The sequence below is a fragment of the Idiotropiscis lumnitzeri genome, chromosome 12 (assembly GCF_059441095.1).
Source record: "Idiotropiscis lumnitzeri isolate Australia: NSW breed Sydney's pygmy pipehorse chromosome 12, RoL_Ilum_1.0, whole genome shotgun sequence".
Classification (NCBI taxonomy): domain Eukaryota; kingdom Metazoa; phylum Chordata; class Actinopteri; order Syngnathiformes; family Syngnathidae; genus Idiotropiscis; species Idiotropiscis lumnitzeri.
Window position 1 is genome coordinate 15,328,483 of NC_142402.1, and position 24,807 is coordinate 15,353,289.

The 24,807-nt window shown below is 40.8% G+C and overlaps 1 protein-coding gene across 1 annotated transcript; it reads left to right on the forward strand.

Annotated features, from left to right (window-relative positions):
* The first annotated feature begins 252 nt into the window (after positions 1-252).
* Positions 253-24,319, forward strand: tep1 (telomerase-associated protein 1). The gene is made up of 55 exons (XM_088311525.1): positions 253-379; positions 998-1,425; positions 1,987-2,178; positions 2,475-2,624; positions 3,414-3,578; positions 3,659-3,796; positions 4,629-4,700; positions 4,786-4,907; positions 4,991-5,148; positions 5,518-5,627; positions 5,712-5,790; positions 6,111-6,294; positions 6,809-7,139; positions 7,609-7,761; positions 7,834-7,908; positions 8,665-8,786; positions 8,896-8,967; positions 9,643-9,786; positions 10,050-10,341; positions 10,574-10,695; positions 10,776-10,889; positions 11,159-11,276; positions 11,357-11,551; positions 12,297-12,478; positions 12,561-12,702; positions 13,284-13,463; positions 13,543-13,635; positions 14,044-14,179; positions 14,691-14,850; positions 15,031-15,164; positions 15,257-15,345; positions 15,588-15,702; positions 15,919-16,153; positions 16,308-16,425; positions 16,836-16,960; positions 17,026-17,125; positions 17,198-17,353; positions 17,712-17,927; positions 18,006-18,062; positions 18,215-18,353; positions 18,632-18,883; positions 19,157-19,308; positions 19,441-19,548; positions 19,745-19,849; positions 19,913-20,042; positions 20,115-20,200; positions 20,837-20,963; positions 21,202-21,335; positions 21,416-21,537; positions 21,802-21,945; positions 22,251-22,350; positions 22,896-23,037; positions 23,152-23,234; positions 23,693-23,797; positions 23,880-24,319. Exons 2-55 carry the CDS (start codon positions 1,000-1,002, stop codon positions 23,997-23,999), a joined length of 7,821 nt encoding a protein of 2,606 aa, XP_088167651.1. The 5' UTR covers positions 253-379; positions 998-999; the 3' UTR covers positions 24,000-24,319.
* The last annotated feature ends 488 nt before the right edge of the window (positions 24,320-24,807 follow it).

Sequence of the window (24,807 nt, forward strand, 5' to 3'; positions counted from 1 at the left end):
AGTTATAACCTCGTCTTGTGTTTATATGCAATTATTTTGTCGCTCGCAATTCAAATCTGTGTTTGTTTTTAACGGCATTTTAGGTGATTTTCAGAATCGAAGGCGCGTGAAGGAGAGGGCTTACGGTAAAAATAAAAAATGGGAACCATGTCAGCCAATCAGCACGCGGGGGCGGTAACAAGCACGATTCACCTGCCAATCGGCGCCTTTGAAAGAAACAGCTGGCTGACGTCAACCAATCAGCACCTTCGAGAGAAACAGCTGGGTCGCATGAGTGCATTTACAGGAAAAGTAGACACGTTTGTTGATTGAACGAGCTTCGCGAACGAATGACACCGCAGAGCTGTAGACGCTGACAGCACGCGTTCAAATGAAACAGGTGCAGTTTATAATTAAATGTTTCTTTCTTTATCGTTCTTGAGTTTGTCTTCGTGAACTGGCTGCTCACTGTTAAGCCAACCGCCACGCCTAACACCACAACAACCCAACCCAATGTTTGCTTACGCCTGAATTACCTGCCGACTTGTCGTCTGTCCGCTTCGTGTCTAACTACTTAAACCCGTTTTTGAAGCAATAGAACACCCAATAAACTATAATTTAGATACCAAAATATCTCTGAACAATGTTAAAACCCTAAAAAAAGAACACTAGGGAACTTTATTATATTACACTGCCTAATTGGGGCCTTTTGTTTCACTATAGGCGTCCTAGGGCTGTTAAATATACATAGATGTTATGTTTTCCAAGGTATAAAGACTTCAGATTGTTAATTTGGTCGCCCACAACACGTTTGAGTGATTACAGTTAATTAGGTCAAATTTTACTTCTTGTCAGTGTGGAGATGTTTTCAGGCGATTACAAAGTAGACTTTGTTCCCACTTTATTGGTGTGTTTTATCAACGCGCCATTTTCTTTTGTAGAACAACGTTTGTTCAAGTGAGGAATGCTAAACCATTCATTTCATCTGTGTGTCATGTGTCAACTTATTTCCATTCAGGCATGATGGCACTGAATGTGCAAACAAACATGGCGTCTTCTATGAGCGGGCGTAGTCTGACCTCCAATTACGTTCCACCCTGTCTGGAGAACAAGCTCCTGACTCAGACGTCCTCCTCGTTGCTGTGCACCTCCTTGCAGCCCTCCGGTTTGACCTCCACTTCCTCCAGCCTCCTTTCCACCTCCTCCTCCATCTCTTCGCCACTCCTCAGCACCCAAAACACCCTTCTGAACACGTCCCGTCTTGCCTCTTTAACTCTATCCACCAGCAACCCTCTCCTCACCACCTCTTTAGCCGGCGGCGCTCTCCTCTCTCGCTTTTCCCAGCCTCCTTCTTTCCTTCCTCGGAAAGGAGACCAGAAGAAGGATGATGAAAGCAGAGAAGAAATATTGGAAGTGGAGCCTTGCTCTTTTGAAGAAACAAGCATGGTACGTCAACTTCTCTGATCTTTCAGTAGAAATTTTAAGATTAACCTAAAATGTCTTGTCCAACTATTGAATTTTCCAATGCTTTTTTCACACCTGGCTATTCTCTAAGCAGGACAGAATTCCCAACAAGGGTTTGATTCATGAATTGACCAATACATTTACTAGTTCAATTTGTCCTCTTCATCATGTTGACATTTTGACGCCACAAGACGACACCTAAAAGATGGCCACACTCAGAGCGACTCAGCCGAACCCGACTGGACTGTCGCACAGCATGTTGGCTTTGGAAACTCATGCTCACAATTGGCTGTGGTTAAAAAAAAAAATAATAATAAAAAAAAGAGAATAGCATTCACGGTGTCCTAAAACATTGTTTCCCAAAAAGAACACCTGGGGTTGCAGTTTTTCAATTGCACTGGGTTGATTATATTTTCAAGGTCAATCACCTATTGTGCGGCGGGGAGCCATCAACTATTTGGCATTTTCCCCGTTCAGTCACTTTCATCTGTCTTACTTGGTGTATGCCGAGCAAGTAGTGTATTTTCGTGTTTTATGTTTCAGGTGTACTCCGATGAAGAGAGCCAAATGTCGTCTGAAGAGGAAAGTGAGGAGGAAATAGTTGCACCCAAAGCCATGGAGGTGCAAGTAGCAGAGCAGCAGCAGAAGGAGCTAATGGTGGACAGCAGACGGGAGGAATATCCGGAAGTTGTCCGCGACAAGCAGCAGATTGAAGAGGAGATCAAAAATAAGAAGGTAAGGAGGAAATGGCAAATATGTTCATCATTCCGTTTCTACCACTGATCCCGTTCAGGATCAGGTGTGAGTCGTCACAGATATTTAGGTGAGAGACTGGTCACCAGTCAATGGCGAGGCACAGACAGTATAGACGGGCAACTATTAACACTCAGTTAAGCAAAGGTGTAATTGTACAGTGTTTTTTTTTTGTGGAAATAAAAATATATAATTTTTTATATAAATATAAAATGTCCAAATACGGTTATCTTAATAGTTTTTCAACCTGTTATTTTTAAATGCTGTGATCCCCTCAGTATCTCCTGCTGAATGTTGTGTGCTGCTCCCTGGTCGACAAGAGCACAAACCCGGGTCAGAAGGACTGGGACTCCCAGGAGAGTGTGTGGACCAAAATCACCAGCCTGGTGAAGGACATTGCGACGTTCGACCCCCAGTTTGTTCTTAAGGTACAGGGAGAACTGAACACAGCAGAAAAAAAAATCAAATGACACTGAAAAAAAATCTGCCTTTGGGGCAAATACTTCTTGCTGTCTGGGGAACCTACTTTTATATAGAAACAACATCAGGTAGGACATGTTATGTTTTATTTGCCTCCGCTTCCTGGTTTGTCAGTCAGAGCGCTTTTTTGATTGGTTACATTATGTTGACATCACAATTCACAGCGTCAAATGCTTTCAGTGTGGTCAGTTTCCCCCACTCTCATGATTTTTGATTGCAAATATTGAACATGTTTAATATTTAAGATTGTTTGCCCAACCCTTTTCGGACTTTTTTATCAGGACAAATCCACCCCTTCAAACTCACTTCAGACCAAAACATAATCTTTTAGAAAATCTTATGAGATGTAAGATTGTCTGGCGTTTGACATCCTTGGTTGCGGAGGGTAAAAAAACGGGGCAAAAAAACCCCCGGCCTTAGTTCGGTCAAGAATGCAGTCCTAAAGCATGTCCACGTTAATGTTCCACTCCAGTCCTGCAGGTGGCAGTAACACACCTTACATCATGGGTGTCAACAAGCAATGTGATTTTGAGTAAAATGTCCTTAATTGATCATGTTGAAGATTAACAATATATTAATCAAAAAAACTTTATGATCCATATATACGGTACACATTTTAAGACATGCAATGATCAGGCCTTTGCTGACTTAGATCAGAAAAGGAGACTCGGCGCTCCAATTAGGCTCTCTTAACGGTGTCATTCATAAACTCTATTTATGCGCTTCCCTCCATCTAGGTGGCGCTGTACACAAGGCAAGAGTTGAACATTCGCATCACCGCCAACTTCCTGTTGGCCCTAGCCGCCAATCACCCACCCACCAAGTGTCACGTGCGCCGCTACTTCTGCGCCACCGTCCAGCTGCCATCCGACTGGCTGGAGGTGGTGCGCATCTACAGCACGGTATGTTGACCACGATCATGATGTGATGGATGAGTGTTGACCCTTTTCTGCTCTGGCTGACCTCCCTCCCACCCTTACAGTGCTTCAGCCGCTCGCTGCCCATGTGCTTGAAGAAGGCCATGGCTGATAAGTTCAAGCAATTTAATGAGTATCAGCTGGCCAAGTACAACACACGGAAGCACCGCTGTAAGCACAACAGCAAGAAGCGCAAGAGCAAGGTAGGGTATTTACTGTCGTTACTCTTTATTGTCATGTTGTCCGCTTCTTATAGAAGCATTTACTTTTAGATGCATGCATTTTATGTATTGCTAATATCATTGTCATCGTAAAGACCTCCTCTTAAATAATCACCTTACTTCACAATTGTACCTGAGGTATAAGTACATCGTTTTGGAGATTTTAGAAATGTCTTACTGTGCTTTGTTGTCATTGTCAAAGCTTCGTCTCAATAAGTCGCGTTTCTTCAAATAATTGGCGCTTTGCCATTGTGCATGCAATGTGAACATTTTTTTACATTTGAGATTTTGTGCATTTATTACTATGTATTGGTAATATTACTGTCATTGTAGAGGGATCCCTAAAATAGCCACCCACCTCAAATATATACCGTTTTATCCTTGTAGTATAGATATGCCATTTTTGCCTTATTTAGAGATTTTGATTTATTTTATGTTACTGTCGTTGATTGCCTCGCGACCAGTTGACGGTTTACCCCACCTCTTGCTCTCTCTCCTCTCTCGTCATCTGCGATAGACTCTAGCCCACCTGTGCCCCCAAAGGGGATAAGCAGCATACTGCTGAAATGGATGTAGAAACCTCCTCTCAAATAATCAGCTTACGACAAATAAACGGCCGTTTACCCATGTAGCTGTCGTGTAAATTGAATTTCTTGTTCATTTCCATTGTACTGCTAATGTTTTAGTTTTTACTTGAAATTGAGATTTTATGAATCCATAATATATTGCTGTCATTGTAAATGCCTGCTCGCCAATTCCTGCTTCACGTCAAATAAACAAACAGTATTCTTTTAATCTCATTAATATTCTGCAGAAACCAAACGACGCAGATCTGCAAAAGTGGGCAAACCTCCTCCGATCCGACGCAGCAATTTTGCAGAAATATGTAAGTTCAAAGAAATCAGTACAATAATGTAAATTCACAGACTCCTCGTTAAGGGTGATTAACGCTGACTTGTGTGCGTGTGTAGCTGAAGGTGGACGCCAAAAAGACAGTAGACAAAAAGCAAAATGAGTTCAACATGAAGAAGATGATCAAAAAGCTTCACATCAAAGAGCCAGCCGAGCATGTCATGGCCATCCTAGGCCGAAAGTAAGATCGTTGCTGAATTATGGAAACGAGGCAAGACATTCACCAAGGGGACGCAAGGTCTTCATCATCTACTTTTGATGCAGGTATCCTGCAGATCAGAGGACGTTTTTCTGCAGCGGTCTGAAGGGTGACTGGGAGCGAGACAGGGCGGGTCAAAGAATGAAGCTCAAGGACGCAGAGACGTGGGAGCGGCTGCTTAGTCAGGAGGGCAACAAGGCCGCCACCTGGGAGAAACTCATTGGTATGGATTATTTATTGATTTATTTATTTTTAACCACCACCAAACCTCTCCATTTCATCCAGTTACAAAATAAAAAGGGATGTGGAAATACGATTTCTGTCAATTTTCAATTGTAATTTATTTTATTGGCATCTAATTTTATTTATGTTTGTCTTGTGTTATTCAGCCCAAAAATGTGTGAAAAAAAATTTAATTTGAAGTTTATGCAGGATTAGAATGTCCCATGTCAAGCACGTTTGATCTGGATATGATTCAGGTTTTGCATTAATTTTAATTCAAAGTGGAAAGATTCATATAGCATGATCAGATGCTCTTGATCTACTTTCGAAATTGGATCAATTAGAAATTCTGTGCTTATTTTCTGTCCAGACAACAAGTCGTTGCCCTACATGGCCATGCTGAGGAACCTGAGAAACATGATCAAGCAGGGCATTAGTATGAGACATCACCAGAAGATTTTGAGCAGGCTCACCAATAAAGTGAGATGCACGTTCTCATCATCATCATCGAGCACAAAACGTTCAGCTTTGGATAGCTAACAAATATTTATGATTTGTTAACAGAACGCAGTCCTACAGAGCCGACAGTTTCCCTTCCGCTTCCTCTCTGCCTACAAAGTCATCATGGAGCTTCGCAATCTTTGTGAGTCATCATATTTTTATTTTTTCTGTCCAATTCAGGGCTTCAGACAACCCATAATTGTGACATTTTGCCCCAAATCTAACATTAGCATGTGTTTTTATTTTGGTCATTCCTTTCTCATTACACACAAGAATGATGCATTAATGACAATTCTGCTCGACTTATGGGCAGCAGGAACTGGTAGAAACACGGCATTTTGGCCAAGTAGGTTTCATGCTCCGGAAAGAATCAATACTGCCAGCTTGTTCCATATCATCAGTATTTCAATGCTCGAATGACCGAATATTTCACCTCTCGCTTTCCTCCCTGCCCCACCACAGTGTTGCCTCAAGCGTCCTCCAACAGCGAGATCCTCAAGAACATCCTCAAGATGCTCCCCAAGAGCAAACGCTTCCGCCGCCTGGACTGGGAGTCAGCCAGCCGGAAGCGCCTGCGGGTGGCGCTCGGTGTGCCCTTTGTCTACCGCATTTACCGTGCAAAGAAGGATCAGCTCTTCAAGGCCAAGTAAGACAACAAATGACAAATTCTCATTACAACTGAAGAAATACAAATCAGAAGAATATTGGAACACTATATGTAATCATTTGTTGGTGGAATAACATTTACCGTATTTTCACGACAATAGACACACTTTAAAGTCCCAAATCTTCTCCGGCCTGTATTGTAGAGCACCTTGTGTACAGACTGAGATCTTAGATCTGTAGACAACTTGGGCCACGTTGATTCAAATGTATGCAAAATGACGAAAAGAAACTCATTGAATCTCAAACTGAGCCGTACCAAACTGAATCGAATCTTAAGCCTATTGAATCAAACAGAATAGAAATGTTCCACTTTAAAATCGAACCATCCTTGAGTCTAAATTGCTCCCCATGTATCGAATCGCATTTTATTGGGGAGATGCACACCCCTAAACATGCAAGTCATTTTATTTAAAACTTCCCAATTGCTTGGGACAAAGGTAGTCTTATGAAAAATGTGCAAAAGTATTAAATCTATGTTATGAAATTGTACACAGTCTGAGAGAGGAAACAGTCATCCTGCTGGACCGTTACCGGAAAGCCCTGGAGACTGCAGTGCAGATCTCGTGCCGCTACAACATTCCGCCTCTGCCGGGGCGCACAGTCATCATTATTGACTTCAACATGACCAACAGACGGGACTGGAGCAAAAAGCTGGACTTCTGTCTTCCACCTGAGTCAGAGCACAATGAGGAAGAGGAGGAGAAGGAACAAGAAGAGGAGGTTGAGAGAGAGGAGGGGAGGGAAGAAGAAGAAGAGGAGGAGGAAGAGGATGATGAAAAGAAGAAGAAAAAAAGAAAGCGTGAAGAGGACAAGCTTTCTCCATCTGTAAGATCTTTTTTTTTTGTCATGCATTAAAAAAACTGCATTTTGTTGCAATTAAAACTTAAGACTAAAATGAAATCATTCTGTCACTTGGCAGTTGACAAATACTGTTGGTGCATTACCGCTGGTGGGATGAAGGGGGCAGTAATGTACAGAAAGTTAACACAATTAGGGAACATGGATTTTGGGAGCCAGTCAGAACTCTAATTTTAATATATGCTTGTTGTACTTGAGTATAAGTTGCAGGAGCAGCCAAAATGTGAAAAAAGTGTGTCTTATATTACTTAAAAATAAGATAATCGTTTTTGGGGGGGAGAAACTTAATGCATCATTACAGAAATTTCATATTTAAATAAAAAAAAAGAAAAGAAAAAAAGTCAGTTTTGGAAGGATTTTTTTTTTGTCTCAAAAAAAAAGCAGCAACTTAATAAAGCTGATTTATCTTGAAATTGTGCATGGTATTTCTTCTCAGATGCTTGAGGTGACCGTTTTGCTTTCACTGATGATCGCCAGCAGTTGTGAGGACGCCCAAGTCTTTTTACTGGATTATTACCATTACGCGAAAGCGCAGCTGAAGTCTGACGTTCTTTTGGAGAACGTGCGCAGCGTGATGCAGCAAATCAAGGTATAGCGACGGCTAAGATGATGCATAATGTCATGACACAGACTGACTAAGCTGTTGGTTGTCCTCTCACAGGTGCTGAAAAACAATCCCAGTAAGGACTATCTCCCTTCCAGCATTTACTTCCACGGGGTCTTAGAGAATAACAAGGTTTGGTGGTTTCAGATGTTCATTCCAATTAGACTGATTTATTTTTTTTCATTCTCTAAAGTGCCAGAGTCACTTTGTTAGTCAGACAACAGTAACAAATTTCCTCCCAAAATACAATTTTATTCTTTTACTTTTCAGACTTTTTTTTTTTTTTAGAATAAGACCATTCTGATAACCGAATTTAACTAATATCTTTTCGTGCAAAAATTACTTTCCTCTTGTAATGTTGTGACGTCTGTATTTTTGTAATATTGATATCGTTTCGATAAATTATGACTTTTGTGAATTTTCTCCCCCCCAAAAATACAACTTCATTCTTGTAATAAAATGTTCATGCTTAAGTATTAAAAAAAACAAAACAAGAAAACAATGTTCTTGTGACATTTTCTCGTAATATTAGTATGTTTTTATTGTAGGAGCACAACTTTATTCTCAAATATTCTACCTTTTTTTTGTAAAAAAAAAAAATAATAATAATACGAACTGTCGTATCATCGCGACTTTTTGTATATGTGCATATTGTTTTTGAAAAAATACTTCATTTTAGTAAATTACAACTTTTTCTTGAAATAAAATATAACTTTATTGAAGTATGTTTGAATGAATGACTGAAAGCTGATTGAAATAACCCAACCTACTTGGCCACCTACTTTCTTTACAAAATTAAAACTTTGACAAAAGCAGGATTAAAGTATTTTTTGGTCTGCTTTACATCAGTGTCGCAGTTATCTTTAACTCCAACTTTTTTTCACTCAGGTGGACAACATCATCTCGCTGGTGGAGTCTGTCACTCAAAATGAGCTGCAGTGGATCATTAAGAGCTACAGGAAGGAAACCAGCAACAAATGCCTCCACATTGAACTGGCTATATCAGATATGTAAGGCGTTACCAGCTTGATTATTTTGGCAAATGACAACAGTTAGAATCACTACTATGTTCCTGAATTGAACTGAATGTTTTTATTTTCTGGGCGGGGCTTTCTATAGAGTGTACCAGTCCATAACGTCGTCTGACAGGAACCATGTCTTTCTACGGGGCTTCAGCGACCAAATTCTGAGGTAAAACTATCTTGAGAGTTACTTAAAATTACTGCCGGCGTGTTCTTAATTAAAACTTAACAATGCCAAATTTTGGAAAATGTCTTAGAGCATCTTTTTATAATACTTAAATCAATTGTCAAATTGTGAAAGAAAAAGGAAAAATTAAAAAAAAAAAACTCCACAAAGGTATAAGACAAAAATAAAATGAATTAGAAAATGACACAAATTTATAAAGTCTGATAAGAACGATTACACCCACGGCACTCAACAGGCCTTTTAAAGCCATGCACATTCAAATACCTGCATCTCGTATGCATATTTTGAATTAGGATTAGGTATAAAGTTTTCAAATATAATTAAAACAATAAACTAAATATAAGTTTGCCACTTGACAGATATTTGTCTCTTGATGGAGAGTTCTAGAGTGAAAGCCTTGCGATAAACAAGGGACTATTATTACTCAAGCGTTAGACCAAAAACCTAATGCATGTTAGATTAAAAATAAAAACACAAATATCTGACAAAATGGCAAAACTGAAACAAAAATATAAAATAAAAAAAAATAATACATGGGAAAACACCCCCCAAAATCAATGCAAAAATACCAAATTTAATTGAATTGGGTGTTTTATGTCAAGTCAAGAAAAAGCTTGCCGCTTCATACATTTATTTATATGTACGTTTTTACACCAGGTTTGTGGCTGAGCGAGGCTCGTCCAGGCTGCTGGACCACGTGGAGCATTTGGACAAGGTCTACAATGTCCCACCGCCAGCAGGAGCCAAGGATCCTGAGACTCCCAACAGCCTGATGCCCATTTCCACCACTCCGAAGTTGAGGTAATTTAAAAAGAAAAGATTAAATTAATTAAGGTCATTTTTTTTTTAAAAAGTCTTTTTAAAAAGTTGATAATTAAGTTGAAATATTTTTGTAAAATCGAATAAATTTGATAATTGGCCAAATAAAATAGATAAGTTACAGAAAAAAAAAAATATATACCAGTGTATATGAATATTTAAGTATAAATATATGATATTTTTTTTCTGACCAAAGACAGACTTTTTTTTTGCTTGCAAACGTCCTCTGTGATTGTCTCCCACAGGTGGCGAGGCGTGCGCGTCTTCATCTCGTCCACCTTCCGAGACATGCACGCCGAGCGCGATGTCCTGGTCCACAACGTCTTCCCGGAGCTTCGCCGCCGGGCTGCGCCACACCGTCTCCACCTGCAGGAAGTGGAGCTGCGCTGGGGCGTGACGGAGGAGGAGTCGAGCCGAGCCGCCGCGATGTGCCTGGCGGAAGTGGGTCGCTGCCAGATGATGGTGGCGATCCTAGGCCAGAGGTATGGCCTGGTGCCGGATGCACCTGCTCTACCGGATCTGCCGCAGTACAAATGGGTAAGAAAATATATAACTTTACTATTGAGATAGTGAGTCAGTATGTTGTAGACTGCGAAACCTTTGTGGGCTTTTCATGGGACAGCATTGAAAAGCCATGTTACCAGATCCAGAAGCAAAGAGATGCTTATTCCTTGAAAATGTCTTCATGTATCTTTGCTGTCAAACATGCATTTATTGATTTATCATCATTAAATCTATCATTCATACAATGTTCGTTTTTATGTCTTAGCTTGAATCGGATCCCAAAGGCCTATCCATCATGGACATGGAGATCCGTCACTTTCAGGCACTCTATGGCGACTCGGCAAGGCAGCGGATGTTATGTTACTTCAGAAATCCTGACGTCATCAAGTAGTTTGGATTTATTGAATTTTATATTTTTCACCCATCTAAATCTGATGTTGAGAAAAATCTACGTATTTATTTTCCAGAACAGTGCCTGTGGCTTGGAGGTCCCACTTTGCTGCTGAATCGAAGGAGGCGGAATCCAACATGGCGCGTCTGAAGCGATGGATCCACGTCAACAAGCTGAAGGTCACCGACAAGTGAGTTGTCCCAAATGCATTCAAAACATCTCGGTGGATTGGAAATTTACCAGAAGTCTTTGCTGTCATCTAAATTCTAATATTGATTAGGGAAAGTCTTCTTCATTTCATACAATTTCTCTTGGCTGCATTGCCTCCTGTTCACGTGAATGTTAGATTCTTTTTGTAAAATCCGATTTCAGTATCTACTGTACGCACCTAAAAGTCTTCATAGTCTGTAGTATTAGCCAATTACAAGAAATGTCCATGTGTGTGTGTCTCTGTTCCAGTTACTCGTGTGAGTGGGGGGGTGTTGTGCAGGGCAAACCCTACTTGAAAAACCTGGAGAACTTTGCCAAAGCAGTGCTGGAGGACCTCTGGGAGGCCGTGGTCGAGCAGTTTGTCAACGTGAGCGGTTCAACAGCAGCATCTTGCCCAAGCTGCTTAAACAGGCATTGTTACTTTTTTTTTTTTTTTTTTTTGCTCAGGAGGACAAAGAAGATGAGGCTGATGCTGCAGCCGAACTTTTAGAGCAAGAGGTTCACCAAGAGGCACTCCAGACGCAGTTCATCAGCCGGGCCAAGCTGCTGTCGGCCGCAGTGGAGATGGTGGAGCAGGCGCAAGCCAAGGGAGGGGCCATGGTGGTGGAGGCTGCGCCAGGGCAGGGCAAGACGTTCTTTATGGTAACTGTGACACTAGATTTTTCACTTTGTTCTCCAAAAAATATCACTTTATTCTTGATTAACTTTAACTTTATTTTATTAATAGTTTTGACTTTTTTTCTCAGGAGAAACAAGCCAATTCATGTAATCTTATGATTTATTTTGATTATTTGTTTATTTTTCTTTGTAAAAATAAAAGAATTGTAATATTTAGGCTTTTTTCCCTTGGAAAATATATTAATTTATTCTCCAGAATGTGACATTATTCTCGAATTTTATTAAAGAATGCATCTTCATTCTTGTAATAAAAAAAAAAAAACCAAACTGTTGTAACATTTTTTTAGTAGCATTTACATTTTATATTACAGCAAAGTCGTGCACTTTATTCTTGTAATATTGCGCTTCTTAAACTACTTTTTTGTAATCATCTTTATTCTCACACTGTGTTGTCTATTTTATTGAGAAAATTTAACCTTTTTACCCCAAAAAAAACTACCACTTCACTTTATTCTGAAATTTTTGAATATTTTTTCACAATGTGATACGACTTAGTTTTATTAGTATTTTGACTTTCTCTAAGAGATACTTCTTTGTGGTAAATTTGATTCCTTTTTTTATTTTGGGAAAATAGTGGAAGTTTTGTCTTGGAAAATACAGTGTACGACTTTATTAAAAAAAAAAAAAAAAAAGGAATAAAATACGACTTTAGCCTTGTTACGACGATGCACATTTAGTTTTCGACATTACGGCCGCTCCTTCCACGCAGGCTGCTCTAGCCGAGGCCCTGAGAAGCGGCGCGAAGTCCAAGAAACACCTGGCTTGTGATGTCATTTCATACTCAACTGCCGCCAGCCAATCATCTCGCTCCGTGGAGAACCTCCTGCGGTTTCTCGTCCTCTCCTTGAGGCGGCTGAAAGAGGAGGAATTGCCTATTCCACTCTCCTACAAGTGGGTTCATGTCATCTTACAACGATGCGCGGGCATATTGTAAACAAATGTATATGAATTTGTATTTTGTAACTCTTGCAAGGGATTTGCTGTCGGAGTTTCACACCACTTTGAAGGACATGAAGAGGAGCAAGCCTCTTGTGCTGCTGGTGGACGGGGTGGATCTTGTGCGTGACGACTGGGATCAGCTCAGCTCTGGTTGGATACCGCAACATCTAGCACAGGTCTGTGCCATTTTTTTAGTCTTAATCATAATATATATATATATATATATATATATATATATATATATATATATATATATATATTTTTTTTTTTTTTTTTCATTGAAGAGGAAACCGTGATTTTTTCCTTAGCAATGTATTTTTTTTTCTCTTAAAAGTCTAACATTCTTGTAATAGTTTAATAGTATTTTATATTCATATTTCAATTTTGTGTGTTGCAGTATTTATCATAAAGATGTAACTATTTTTCTCCAAAAATATGTTTTATCTGAAAAATATATACAATAACTTTATTCTGCAAAAAAATGTTTTGTCTGGTAGTAAATATTTATGGTAAACATGTTTTTCTCAAAAGTACATGTTCTTGAAAAATGAAATTATCTTAAAAATACAAGACTTTTTTTTTCTCTCCAAATGGTACTTTATTCTTGTACAATTAAGACTTTATGGTCGTGACATTTTTTTCTTTTTACTGCAGCAACAATACTCCTTTCTACAACTTAACCTCTTTGATGTACAGATTTAATTCCACGATTAAAGACATTTCTATGATGATCCTCATGTTAATTTGGTTGTGCCAGGGTGTTTGTTTGGTGACAAGTGTTGCGTCCACCTCGCCGTTGTTGCACGCACTCTCCAAGAAGTCGTCGACGCTGCTCTTCACCCTACCGCCGCTTACCATGACAGAGCGAAAGGAAATTGTTCAAAAGGGACTGGAAGGCTTCGGGAAGAAACTCAGCGACGGCGCCTTCAACAACCAGGTTCCTTCTCGTCGATGACATTTCATCATTTTGCCACATTTCATTTCTTCTCCGTGACATTCTTGTGTGTTTGCCACAGCTGCAGACGCTGATCATGAAGAAAGGTGCAGCATGTCCTCTCTACCTGCACATGGCATGTGAAGACCTGAGGAACTTTGCTTCTTTTGACAAGGTTCCATTTCTACAAAAATATATTAATTATTAGCGGAAATTACTTTAAAATTACATTACTTTTGTTACTGCAAAATAAATATTATTTTTTTTTTTTCCTTTTCTCCAAAAATCTTTTCCTGAAAAATACACATTCATTGTCATATTGCAATATTTATGATTTAGTAAAACTACTTTTCTCTCACAAAAACACTATTTTCTTCTGATAATATTCAGACTTTTTCAGTTTTATTCTTTTAAAATAGCCTCTATAAGAATTCCTTAAACTGGACTCAGTACCTTGTGTAGAACTATCAAAAGCAGCAACATGCCATTTATCATGATATATTATATTTAATTTTATTTAGTTGCGTCATAGTATGTCCTACCAATCCCTAGAAAACTTTGAAATGGTATCTTTGTGCCCTAGCTGAACGAGAGCCTGCAGTCTTTGCCTCAGTCTGTCAACCTGTTGGTCCAGTACTGCCTCAAGAGACTCTGCTCGGACCACAGAGACATGCTGGGACTCCAATGGGCTCTGGCGGCCCTCACCGTCAGCACCACCGGTACGGCAAACGATCTTCCCACAGTTGCGTTGCTATTAACTTGATTTTAAGAGTAACTTAAGTTATGTTACAAGTCACTCAACCAGTTAAATTTAGCAAATGTGCACCATGTTGCTTAACGTAATAAAAATGACACTTGATTTTGCCAGTTGACTTATTTGGAAGTGCATTTTTCAGAGCCATGTTTATGAATAGTTTATATTTATTAAAAATACAATAAACGCAACTTTTTTTTTTACCTAATATTTTTTAAATAACGAGTCTTTTCACATTTGTGTGTATTTACAAAATGCAAATATCTCTTCCTTCCTCCATTGTTGTTGATGTGGTATGATATTACGACACAGTAACACACAGTGTGTTTGCTGAGTAACTGTAATCTGATTACATGGCTGTTATATTTGCCGTTACTTGAAAATGTGCACATTTTGGAGTGACATGTAACTTAGTGACATGCTACGTCATCGTTTTTTGCTGCATTAATGAACTATCTTCTCCTGTTCATGTCCAGGCCTCAGGGAGCGTGATTTGTACTCGCTACTGTGCACTTGCAACAACCTGTGCTTGCGCAAGGTACAGGCCACATGGCAGGAGGTGCTGCCGCTGTGCAGGAGCTCCAAAGGACGTGTTCCCATGGTGGCCTTTACCCGCATTGTGCATAGCTTGCGAAGGTGAATATGTCAAAAGAAAATTAAAGTGACCTTTGAAATATGTTCACAGTTGCCAAATATACTCAAAGTTTTCCTTAAACAGTCTTAAATTTGATCACCAGTTCCATTTGGGGAAAGTGGTTTTTAAAATGGGTTCAAGTTGATCAAAGTAGGGGTATCTAAGTGGGTGTTATTTTGCAGTCTGGTCAATCCATCTCAGCGCCATGACGCCGATGACGTGCTCACTCTGTCCAACCCTGATGTGAGGCAAGCCTTTGAAGATGTCCTCCTGCCTTCAGAAGACCACAGAAGAAGAGCTCACCTCTTGTTAGCGGGTAACAAAGAAAATAGAACTAGACAGTTGTTTTTTTTTTATAAAAAGTGTCACTATTCATGACGTTTTCCTCGTGGGGTCTCCCTCCTGCAGGTCACCTGTGGGTGCTTGCCGACGCTCAGGGTGCCAATACTTTTCTTCACGGAGAGGTGGATGCAGTCCAGCAGCTTACTGCTAGTCTGGTTTGTCATCCTCTGAACAAACATACACAGTTAAAATGTTTTGATTAATTGTCCTATTCATTAATTTTTTTGATTTTTTTATTTTTTAGAAAAAATTGGTATTTTTTATTATTTTGGTAGGGGAAACTTAGATTTTTTTTTTTAAATGTAAAAAATGAGCCTTACTATATTTTATAAAGGCATAATATTTGATACAGCTCTTGTATGAATCTTTTTCCAACTGTTTTTTTCTTTCTGCATAGATACAAAGTGGCGAGCTGGAGGCGCTGCATTTGCTCCTCTCCAACTACTACTTCCTGTACGCTAATGTGCGCAACAATCTGCTGCACCACCTGCTGGACGCCTACAATGAGCTTGGTGAGTCGTCAGTGTTCCTCTGTGTCGTATTCCGGTACCTTTAGCAGATTCTTGCTCTCAATGCTGAGCACAGCTTAATCTTAATATCTGCAACATTTATAAATAAATGGTCAATCTAATATTGATTGATTCATTGCCAACAGAAGAAATGTCAACTGGGCTGTCAAAGCATTTGGTGGATGTGGCACCCTTTAAAACCACCTCTGTTCTTCGCAGATAAGTCGTCGTCCCCGTTAACTCGTGACCAGCGGTCCGCCTTGGACGACTGCCGAGCCTTCCTGCAGCGCCACGCTGCCGTACTCTCCCGCTGGCCGGCGCTCTTCGTCCAACAGGCCCTCAACGAACCACCTGAGACCACCGCTCACGCCTGGGCTCGAGGCTTGCTCGATAACGGGGGTGTGCGTGCGATTGAGTGGCTGAACCATGACCATCAAACTTTTCAAGACAGCAGGTACAATGGCCACCCCAATCTCTTCCGCGATGCTGGTCAACTTCCAAAATTAGAGATCAATTATACTTGGAAACATGTCTTAACTGTTGGATAATGAAACGTATTTCACAACAGTGGTCTTAAGTCTTCATTTTGATCAATACTTGTCTTGCAGCCAGCTGGTGTCCACCTTCCCGTCTGAGCCTACCTGCTTGGCAGTGGACTGCGACGGAGAGATGGTGGTCGGGACCGGGCAGGGAACTTTGCATTTCATCAATGCTAACACAGGACAGGTACAAAAACGTCTAAAAACTCATTCTATAAACTTGCATTACTTGATGCGCTTATTACCTCCACCAACATTTTTGTTTAAAACTGTGTGATCGCACGATTTGGTATCAATGTAGCTTTGGGGACTGTATCTTCCATAAAGACGCTTCTTAATAATTGAAGTTAATGCTTTGTGAAATTTCTGTTTTAGTGATCTGATTCCAAGTATATAGAATGACGGTATCCTGAATACGAATACTTCTTAATAATTAACTCATTCACTCCCATTGACGGATGTAGACGTCAAAAAGTACATTCTACCAGGGATGGCAGTGAATGAGTTCAAATGAACGTGTCATCAAATTGCTACATCAGATTTCTTTTTCCTTTAGATTTCCGAGTTAAACATTACTTCTTGTGTCACGCCGGACAGGAAGTGAAGTCGGTGGTTAGCAGTTGCGACGGCATCTCCAGCTGCATCTTCCTGAAGGACGGGCGCCTTGCGACAACCTCCTTTGACGGCCAAATCGAGATTTGGGACATCACCAATAGATGCCGGTGAGTGAACTCATCCCGAACAAATGCCGCCATAGGTGTGTCTTAATCGTCTTGGCCATTTGCAGGACATCTCTCATTAAGGGCCACACTAATGTGATAACAGCCAGCGACATCACCGGCGATCGGAAGCACCTGGCCACCGTATCGCTGGATTTCAATCTGAAAGTTAGCTAATTACTGTTACTTATTCTGATCCATGTCTGCGCTGTGATTGATCAAACAAGTTGCACTTGTCAGGTGTGGTCTTCAACCAAAGGTCACGAGGTGGCAGTTCTGCCCAGCGAGAGCCCTCTGAACTGCGTTACCTTCGACCACGAGGATCGCCTGCTGGCTGCAGGCTGCTGGGACGGGAAGGTCGTCGTGTGGAAGTGGCTCCAGAATAACACCCAAGTGGTCAGTCGCTGCTTTGATCATGTCCATTTGCTGTTAAAGTGTGAATTGTGTCTTATAGTACAAATTTTCCAACTCAAGCGAGTCAGCAAAGAAGCAAATTTTCGTGTGCTCACTTCCACTTGGTTCATGTTGCATCAAATGCATCATCCACAGATGTGCGCACACTGCATTGACTTCTAGAATAGTTTAATTTGCGTTCAGTTTGAGCATAGTTTTCTTTACATTTCTTCGAAAATGTCTTTGATTTGGAGGGGAAAATTAAATTTGAGCATAGATTATTTTTAAAAGTCAAATTTGATCTCAATTGCTTGAAAAGATTTATAAAGAGTGTTCAATTTGTTATGTTCTCCTCCGATAGTATCTGAGTGGCCACAAGCGCTCAGTGCGTAGCCTCTCCTTCTCGCCGTCGTCGTCGACCACGCTGTGCTCGGGCTCTGTGTCCGGGGAAGTGCGTGTGTGGTCTGTGGACACCTCCACCTGTGTTGGATGCTTCCAAGCGCACATCGGTGCCACCGACGCCCTCGCCTTCCTAGACGAGGGCCGCTTGCTGCTGACCGCCGGCGCCGATCACATGGTGGATACATCAAAACGGGTGCTACGTAGATTCGTTGAACTTGCATAGGCAGTAAGATGATTTAATTTACTAAAACAGCTCCAGCTATGGTCGGGTGGACTTGGACGCTCAGTCGGCACTTTAAAGAGAAAACAGGTAAGTTTCTTTTTTACACTCCACTTACAAGTGTCCCCACTTGGGAGTTCTTCAAGATACGAGCCGTCACTGAATTTTACGGATAGTCCTTTTAACCGTTCCTGAAAAAGCTATTATGGCAAATGTGGCAGCTTCACACATTTCTCCTTCAGGGCGAGCAGGAGCCTCCTTACAAGAAGAGCAAGTGCGACACCTCCTCCGAAACGGGTGTGCTGTCGGCGGCTGTCAACGGGGACTACGTCGCCGTGGGTTACAGTGGCGACGGTTTCAAGCTCTTCCGCCTCAGCTCGGGTGGGTTTCATGTTCCACAACACAGACAGAAAATTGAAATGTCTGAGTTCAGAATGTATCTGAATTTGAGTCTTTATGAGAATACCGCAGATAGAAAGACAATTTGACTAAGAACTGCTCAGTAATTTGAGGATGGCTGTGATTTCAGGTGGTCCCCGAAGGTAGTATTAAACATTCTCTTGATAGATGCAGTTTATTGTTTTTAAAAAAAAAAAAAAAAAAAAAAGTATGTAGTCAATGCCTTACAAGTCAACGTGGCTTTCTTCTTCTTTTGGCAGGTGAGATGATTTGGGAGTCTGGCCTTTTCCGCCTGAGTATACCATCCCTGCTGTGGGTATGCGTTGACGCCTCATCCGACACATTGCCGCCGCTGTTGTCCACGGGGCACGACAAGCGGGTGCGGCTGTGGCAGAGAGAACACGGGGCGGACGGCGAGTTGACGGGCCTGAAGATGACGGAAATGTTCGGCATGCAGTTTGGCATCATCCACGCCATGGCGCACAACGCCACTTATTTGGCCACCGCTTCGGGTGAGAAACGACTGAACGGGACAAAGTGTATTGGCATGTCATCACGAAAAAAAAATAAAAAAATAATCGATGCCCCAAAAATAATTAATTTGACATTCTAATAATAATTCTGCGAGTGTGTATTAAAATGATCAATAAGCGCCCCATACAGGCTGAACAGAAATGATTAAATGAATCCATATTAAATTCAAGTCCCCAGTGCCCGTTTACAAGCAGTGCCCGGTCATCTTCGCTTGCAGCTTCCATTTCTTACCGAGTTTGTCTGGTGAACAGATGACTGCACTATTTTCCTGTGGCTGTTGAGCAAGCTGAGCGAGTACAATTTGGAGCCCCCTGCTGGCCTGCTCAAGGGCCACAGCAGTGGCGTCACCTGCCTGGCCTTCAGCCCCGATGGTGGACAGCTGCTCTCCGGTGGAAAAGACAAAGTAGGAACAAGCATCTCAAGTTCAAACTTCCAAAAATACATTTGATGTGTGTGTGTCTATATATATAGTTGTATAAATATGGAGGTCATTACTTATTGTCACTATTGTCATGTTTGTGTGTGTGTTTTGCAGGCTCTGGTCGTGTGGGACATGACCTTGACACATCCTGGTCTTTCCAAAGTGCTCCCGGCCTTCCACAGAGACTGGATCACCGGCTGTGCGTGGACTTCAGACTGCACTGTGGGCCTTCAATTATTTTTTTTTGTCTTTATCATGATGGTGTCTTGTGTGCAAAATTTTCCGCGAAAACAAAAAAAATCTAGATTGTCACTTTATTCCATTCCTTTGAAAGTGCTTTAACCTCAGGCAAAGTTTTATCATTGCCCTGCCTCTTCCTTGAAAAGAAAATGTAATATGTATTATTGTTGATTGGCAGATAAGCTCATCAAATGACGGTAGACTATGCTTATGGGATGTGGAAGCTGCTCAGAGCCTGCGAGAGATCACATGGACGAATCCTCTCACGTCCGTCTGCTGCCTGGTGAGACCCCTCCAACCGTAAACGCTCCTGCAGGTGTCTCACCGGTTGTGCATGCAACTGCAGGGCCCGTTCGTGGTGGCCGGGTCCGCTGAGGGCTCCCTGCACGTGTGGAAGTGGGAGACCAACGTGAGCATTTGCTCCATTCCCGCACATGAAGGACGGATCCACACCTGCTCCATCGTCGCTGACGCCAGTAAGCCTCAAGTGAAGCTCTATTTTGTATTGTTTTTAGTTTGAATTTAACCTTGCGTTGTTTTCTTTCTAGACAAAGACAAAGAAAAGAACCTGGAAGATCTCACAGTTCTCACCGGTGCTCAAGATGGAATCACGCGGCTCTGGAAGCCCTTACAGGTTTTGCATTTAATTTTGTATTCAATTAAATAATAATTTGAGTAATTGCAGCAAGGTAGTGTTTACAATGTTTTCTAAAGAATTAAGCATAATTGTTTTTATTCATGTTCCTAAATGTAATTTACAGGGAATTATTATTTTTTTTTAAACATAACCACACTAAGATTCATCCAAATACAGTGCCCCAAATTATTACACACCCTTTAAAATAACAATCAAAATTTTTTTGTGAGGAATTTATTTACTGCCCTGATTTTCTTACTTTCACTGTGTATTTTTTATTTTTGTAGTTTAATGTTTTTTTTTTGTATTGTGTATCTTTATTTAGTTTGCTTTTAGTTCTCATGTATTTATTTAAATTTGTTACAGTATGAATTTAATTATTTCATGAGTATGTATTTTTGTTATTAACTGCAACTTATGAATATCAATATCACTAACCACATGGATGCATTGAAATGGAAATGTTATGTGCTTCTTCAATATCACAATTACTTGCACTTTTTTTAGGGCAAATTTACAGCTGAAAACATTTGGAATGAATGGTTTACAAGTCATTGCTTGAAGAATATTGCAGAATAATTTGGAACAACGTTCACTCCAGCAAAATGGTTCCTCCTTTGTGTTGGTGCACAGGTGGAACACTTCAGCACCTTGCAGGGTCACAGCGGCGCCATTCGCAGTATCACTCGCAAGGGGAGCGACTCAGAGTTCCTCACCGTGTCGGAAGATTGCTCCTTGCGAAGCTGGATGTGGGAAACCGGTAAAGTTGAATGAATACACACTAATGATTTTATTAATGGCTCATCCCAGTCCTACTTTTTTTTTCCTCACTTTACTTGTGTATTTATATAAAACAACAACCATATTGTCACCACACCCACCAAACACCTCACTTAAAGATTTTCTACAGAAGAATTATTTTCAATTGATGATGATGATGATTTTTTTTTTAAACAAACAGAACAGTCCATTCTACTTAGAATTTATTGTCTGTACAGAGCGGACTCCCAACCTGCAAGGCGCCATCACTGCTCTCTGCTTCTCCGACTCAGTCAGCCATGTCCTTCTCGCCGGCTATGAGTCCGGCCTGCTGGAGGTCTTGCAGTGCAGCCGAGTGGTCGGACGGGTGCAGGTGAGTGCGTGTTGACCATCTGACGACAATGTCAACACACTCAACACCATCTTGTTTTTTGTTGCTGTGACTGCTTTCAGGCTTCAGACAGCAGGGTTGTTGCAATCTGTTCCATGCCTAACGGACGCTTTGCTGTTAGCTGTGTGGGCTGTTGCGTGGATGTGTGGAAGTTGGTGTGGAATCAGGAGCGCAGCACAGCCAGGTAAACAGAAAAAATAATATTCCCCAAAAATAAAAAAATGCGATACTTAGCATTACGATTAAAGGATGGTTCATTTTTAAGTGGAACGATTCAGTCGGATTTTAATTTCATACAGTACGGCTCAGTTTGAGAGGGTATGATGCAATGAATTTCTTGCCACAAGAGAAGCTGTGCGACATGTAAAAACTGTTTGAAAACCTTGCCGCACCAACCCATTCGCTGCTCGGTGAGAATGTTTATTTTATGGACTTTGGTGTGTTCCAGCATAGTCAAGGTGACGTCACACCAGGTGACGGAACAAGTGGCACACCTGGCGTACTGCTCCCTTCTCATCGGGGTGTCCAGAAGCGGATCGATTTTCGCCGTCACCTGCGGCGACGACAAAAAGTGGTCAATGACGGTCCACAGGTAATCAGCGTCGCCGTTCGTTTTACCTCAGGCTTTTTTTTTTCCACATTACACACACATACTCTTCGATTTCTTTGCACACAGTATATTCTGGGTCAATTTTTACCTGAGCCTTGAAAAATATACAATGTCTATATTAAATCATGAACCAAATGAAGCTTTCCAAAATGTATTAATAGCCTGTCCGGCATTAATAAATGGATAATTAAATGAATGTTTCAAAGAAAAGATCAAGTATATATTTGCATGAGGGTTAAGTGATGCATGCGTTGTACGTGTGTGTGTGTGTTTGTGAATTTATGCAGCTGGAACCACGTAGTGGGAGTTTTGGGACTCATCCGAAACGACGAGAAAAGCATGTGGTTGGTGGGCGAGTCCAATGGGAAGGTCCATGTCGGCTTCATCGTGAGTTTAATTCCGCCACTGTGGCTTGTAATGGTAGCGCCATTCGTTAATGTGTTCACATGCAATCCAAGGAATGTGTCTTATCACTTTTCGGGAGTTTGAAGGCTGTGCTTTAGGATTGATGAGGGTACGTTGGAACGTTGAGGTTGCTGTGTCCAGATCGGGGAATGGGCAACTTCAATTATAGAGGGGGCCACAATTTTTCATAAGCACCACTGGGAGGCCACATAGGACCACATAATTCCTAACCAGATGAATGGCAAAAATACGATTTTAAATGTGAACAAAATACTTAAATTTGCCAGTTTTTTTTTTTTTATATAACCAATTCCATTACATATCTTAATATAGTTCATGCTCAATGCAAGTATAAAAGATCTTGGATTTGGTTCAGATATACATTTGAGGTGCTAACATTAGCATGTCAGTGGATTTGTAAGACCAAGCTATGTGGTTCTTTTAAAACACATAATGTGTGATTTTTTTTTTTTTATTATTCAGTATTATAGTCAAAAATAATGTATGTGTTCTGTCTTGGCCTTCAGTTTGCTATGGGCCCACGGAACACCATCAATTCATCTTTCAGCTCCATGGCCCTGGAGACGAACACGTCTGAGGAGGAGGAGGAGGAGGAGGAGGAAGAGGCGGAGAAGAGTGACTTGATAACGGCGGTGACCATTGACAAAGGTGCTATCGCGCAAACAAAGCGGCTGCTGGTTCACCCTTGTTATGGCTCTGTTGTCTAATGTGCTTTTTTTTTTTTTTTTTTTTTTTTTTTTTTTTTTTTTTTTTTTTTTTTAGAATTTGTGGTGTGTGGAGATCTGGCGGGGAACATGTGGTTCAACGAGCCACCACAAGTCTCCATGTGGAGCAACAGGAAGCCTGTAAGTCACCATAGGGTAATAATTAGTTTGTTTAGGTTGCTCTAACTTGGCTTAAAGGGGTTGTTCAAGATTGAAGGCAGTGCAGTTTGTTTTAAGGTTCAATTCTGTTTCATAATTGTTCCATAAATTAACACCTTTAACATATACACATCTTTGCTTTTTGTTTGTTCGCCTATTGGTCTTTTTCTTTTCTACTGAAAGCAGATATTAACAAATGTATTGTTTTCATGGAAAATTTATAATTTTTACTGTGAGAGGCTGAAATTCAGAGGATTTTTTTAAGACCTATGAGGTCTCCCAACGATTAATTGATTATCAAAAATAATTATTGATTCATTTGATCGATTAGTTGTTGATTAATCGTTGAACCTCATGTTTAATGATTTTTTTTTTTCTCTTGGGAAGGGTGTGTTCATGTGGTGCTCTCTTTGTTCAATTGAATTGTGTGCCCCACTCAGGCCCACCATGACAGGATCAGTGTGCTGAGGCTCACCCGCAGCCTCATCATCTCGGCCTCCTTCGACCACACCGTGAAGTTGTGGGAAAGAAGCACCAAGAAACAAGTCTGTCGCTGCCATTGCTTCTCTCTATTTTCCCTCTCATCACTTTTGTTCATCATTCCTTCTCTCACTCTCTCCTTCCCAGGTGGGAATGTTTGTGTGTGGTGGTCCTGTGGTCTTGCTGGAGGTGAACCCGGAAAAGCCTTCACAGATGGTGTGTGGTGACACGCTGGGAAAAGTTTACTTCCTCTCCTGGAGGGAATAGAAATGCACATTATAACCAATTAACCAAAGCTTATACTTCATCTTATTCCCAAAGAATATCCATATGTGCAATATAAATCAGTAAGAAAAATATGTGCAATTTTTGTTATGAAATTAGATTTATGCTGAGATGCTCACATGTGCCTTTAGTTTTCTTGCCTAGCAGACATGTATGCATGATATATCAGCTTTTGTGTGAGCTAAACTTCTGTTTCTTATCTGAAAATCACTAAAGATGGCTTGTATCAAGAGTCTGTGTTCTGTTTACAGCAGATAACGAAGATAAAATGTGATAAATGTAATAAATAGATTCAAACTGCACTTGTTTGCCTCTAAAAACACAAAATGAATTGAATTTATGTGACATTGATTGACTGGCATACACTGTGTGTGTGTGGGGGGGGTGCGCGTGTAACTGGATATGTCTGTAATTTATTAATTTTTTTCATCCAGCCATTATCCAATCCGCTTGGGTACACAAATTTAACAAAATGTTCCCAAACACTGCATGGAATCAATGTTATAATGACGCACCCGTTTCTCAGGGCTCAGATAACGACCAATCACGACTCAGTTTATGAATGTCACGTGACCAAATTCAGACAAAATTCCGTGTTTGGCCAGGTATTTGCACAGAAAAATTGGAAAGAAAATATTTGACTTTGCATTAACAAAGAGAGCCAGCCATTCAACTCTTTTGGTCATTAATCGTAAAACTAACCAGAGGTGGATATTTTCCTCCCCAATGCCTGCGATATAATGGCTTTGTCTGGTGTTTAATTGTGATTTTCAATCGACATATGAGACAT

What these genes read in the sequence shown, in the direction of transcription:
- tep1 (XM_088311525.1), top strand. Translation starts at nt 1,000, where the DNA reads ATGATGGCACTGAATGTGCAAACAAACATGGCGTCTTCTATGAGCGGG. An exon ending in GCTCTTCCGCCTCAGCTCGG is followed by an intron (nt 18,354 to 18,631) that starts GTGGGTTTCATG and finishes TTCTTTTGGCAG; the next exon opens with GTGAGATGATTTGGGAGTCT. An exon ending in TCTCCGGTGGAAAAGACAAA is followed by an intron (nt 19,309 to 19,440) that starts GTAGGAACAAGC and finishes TGTGTTTTGCAG; the next exon opens with GCTCTGGTCGTGTGGGACAT.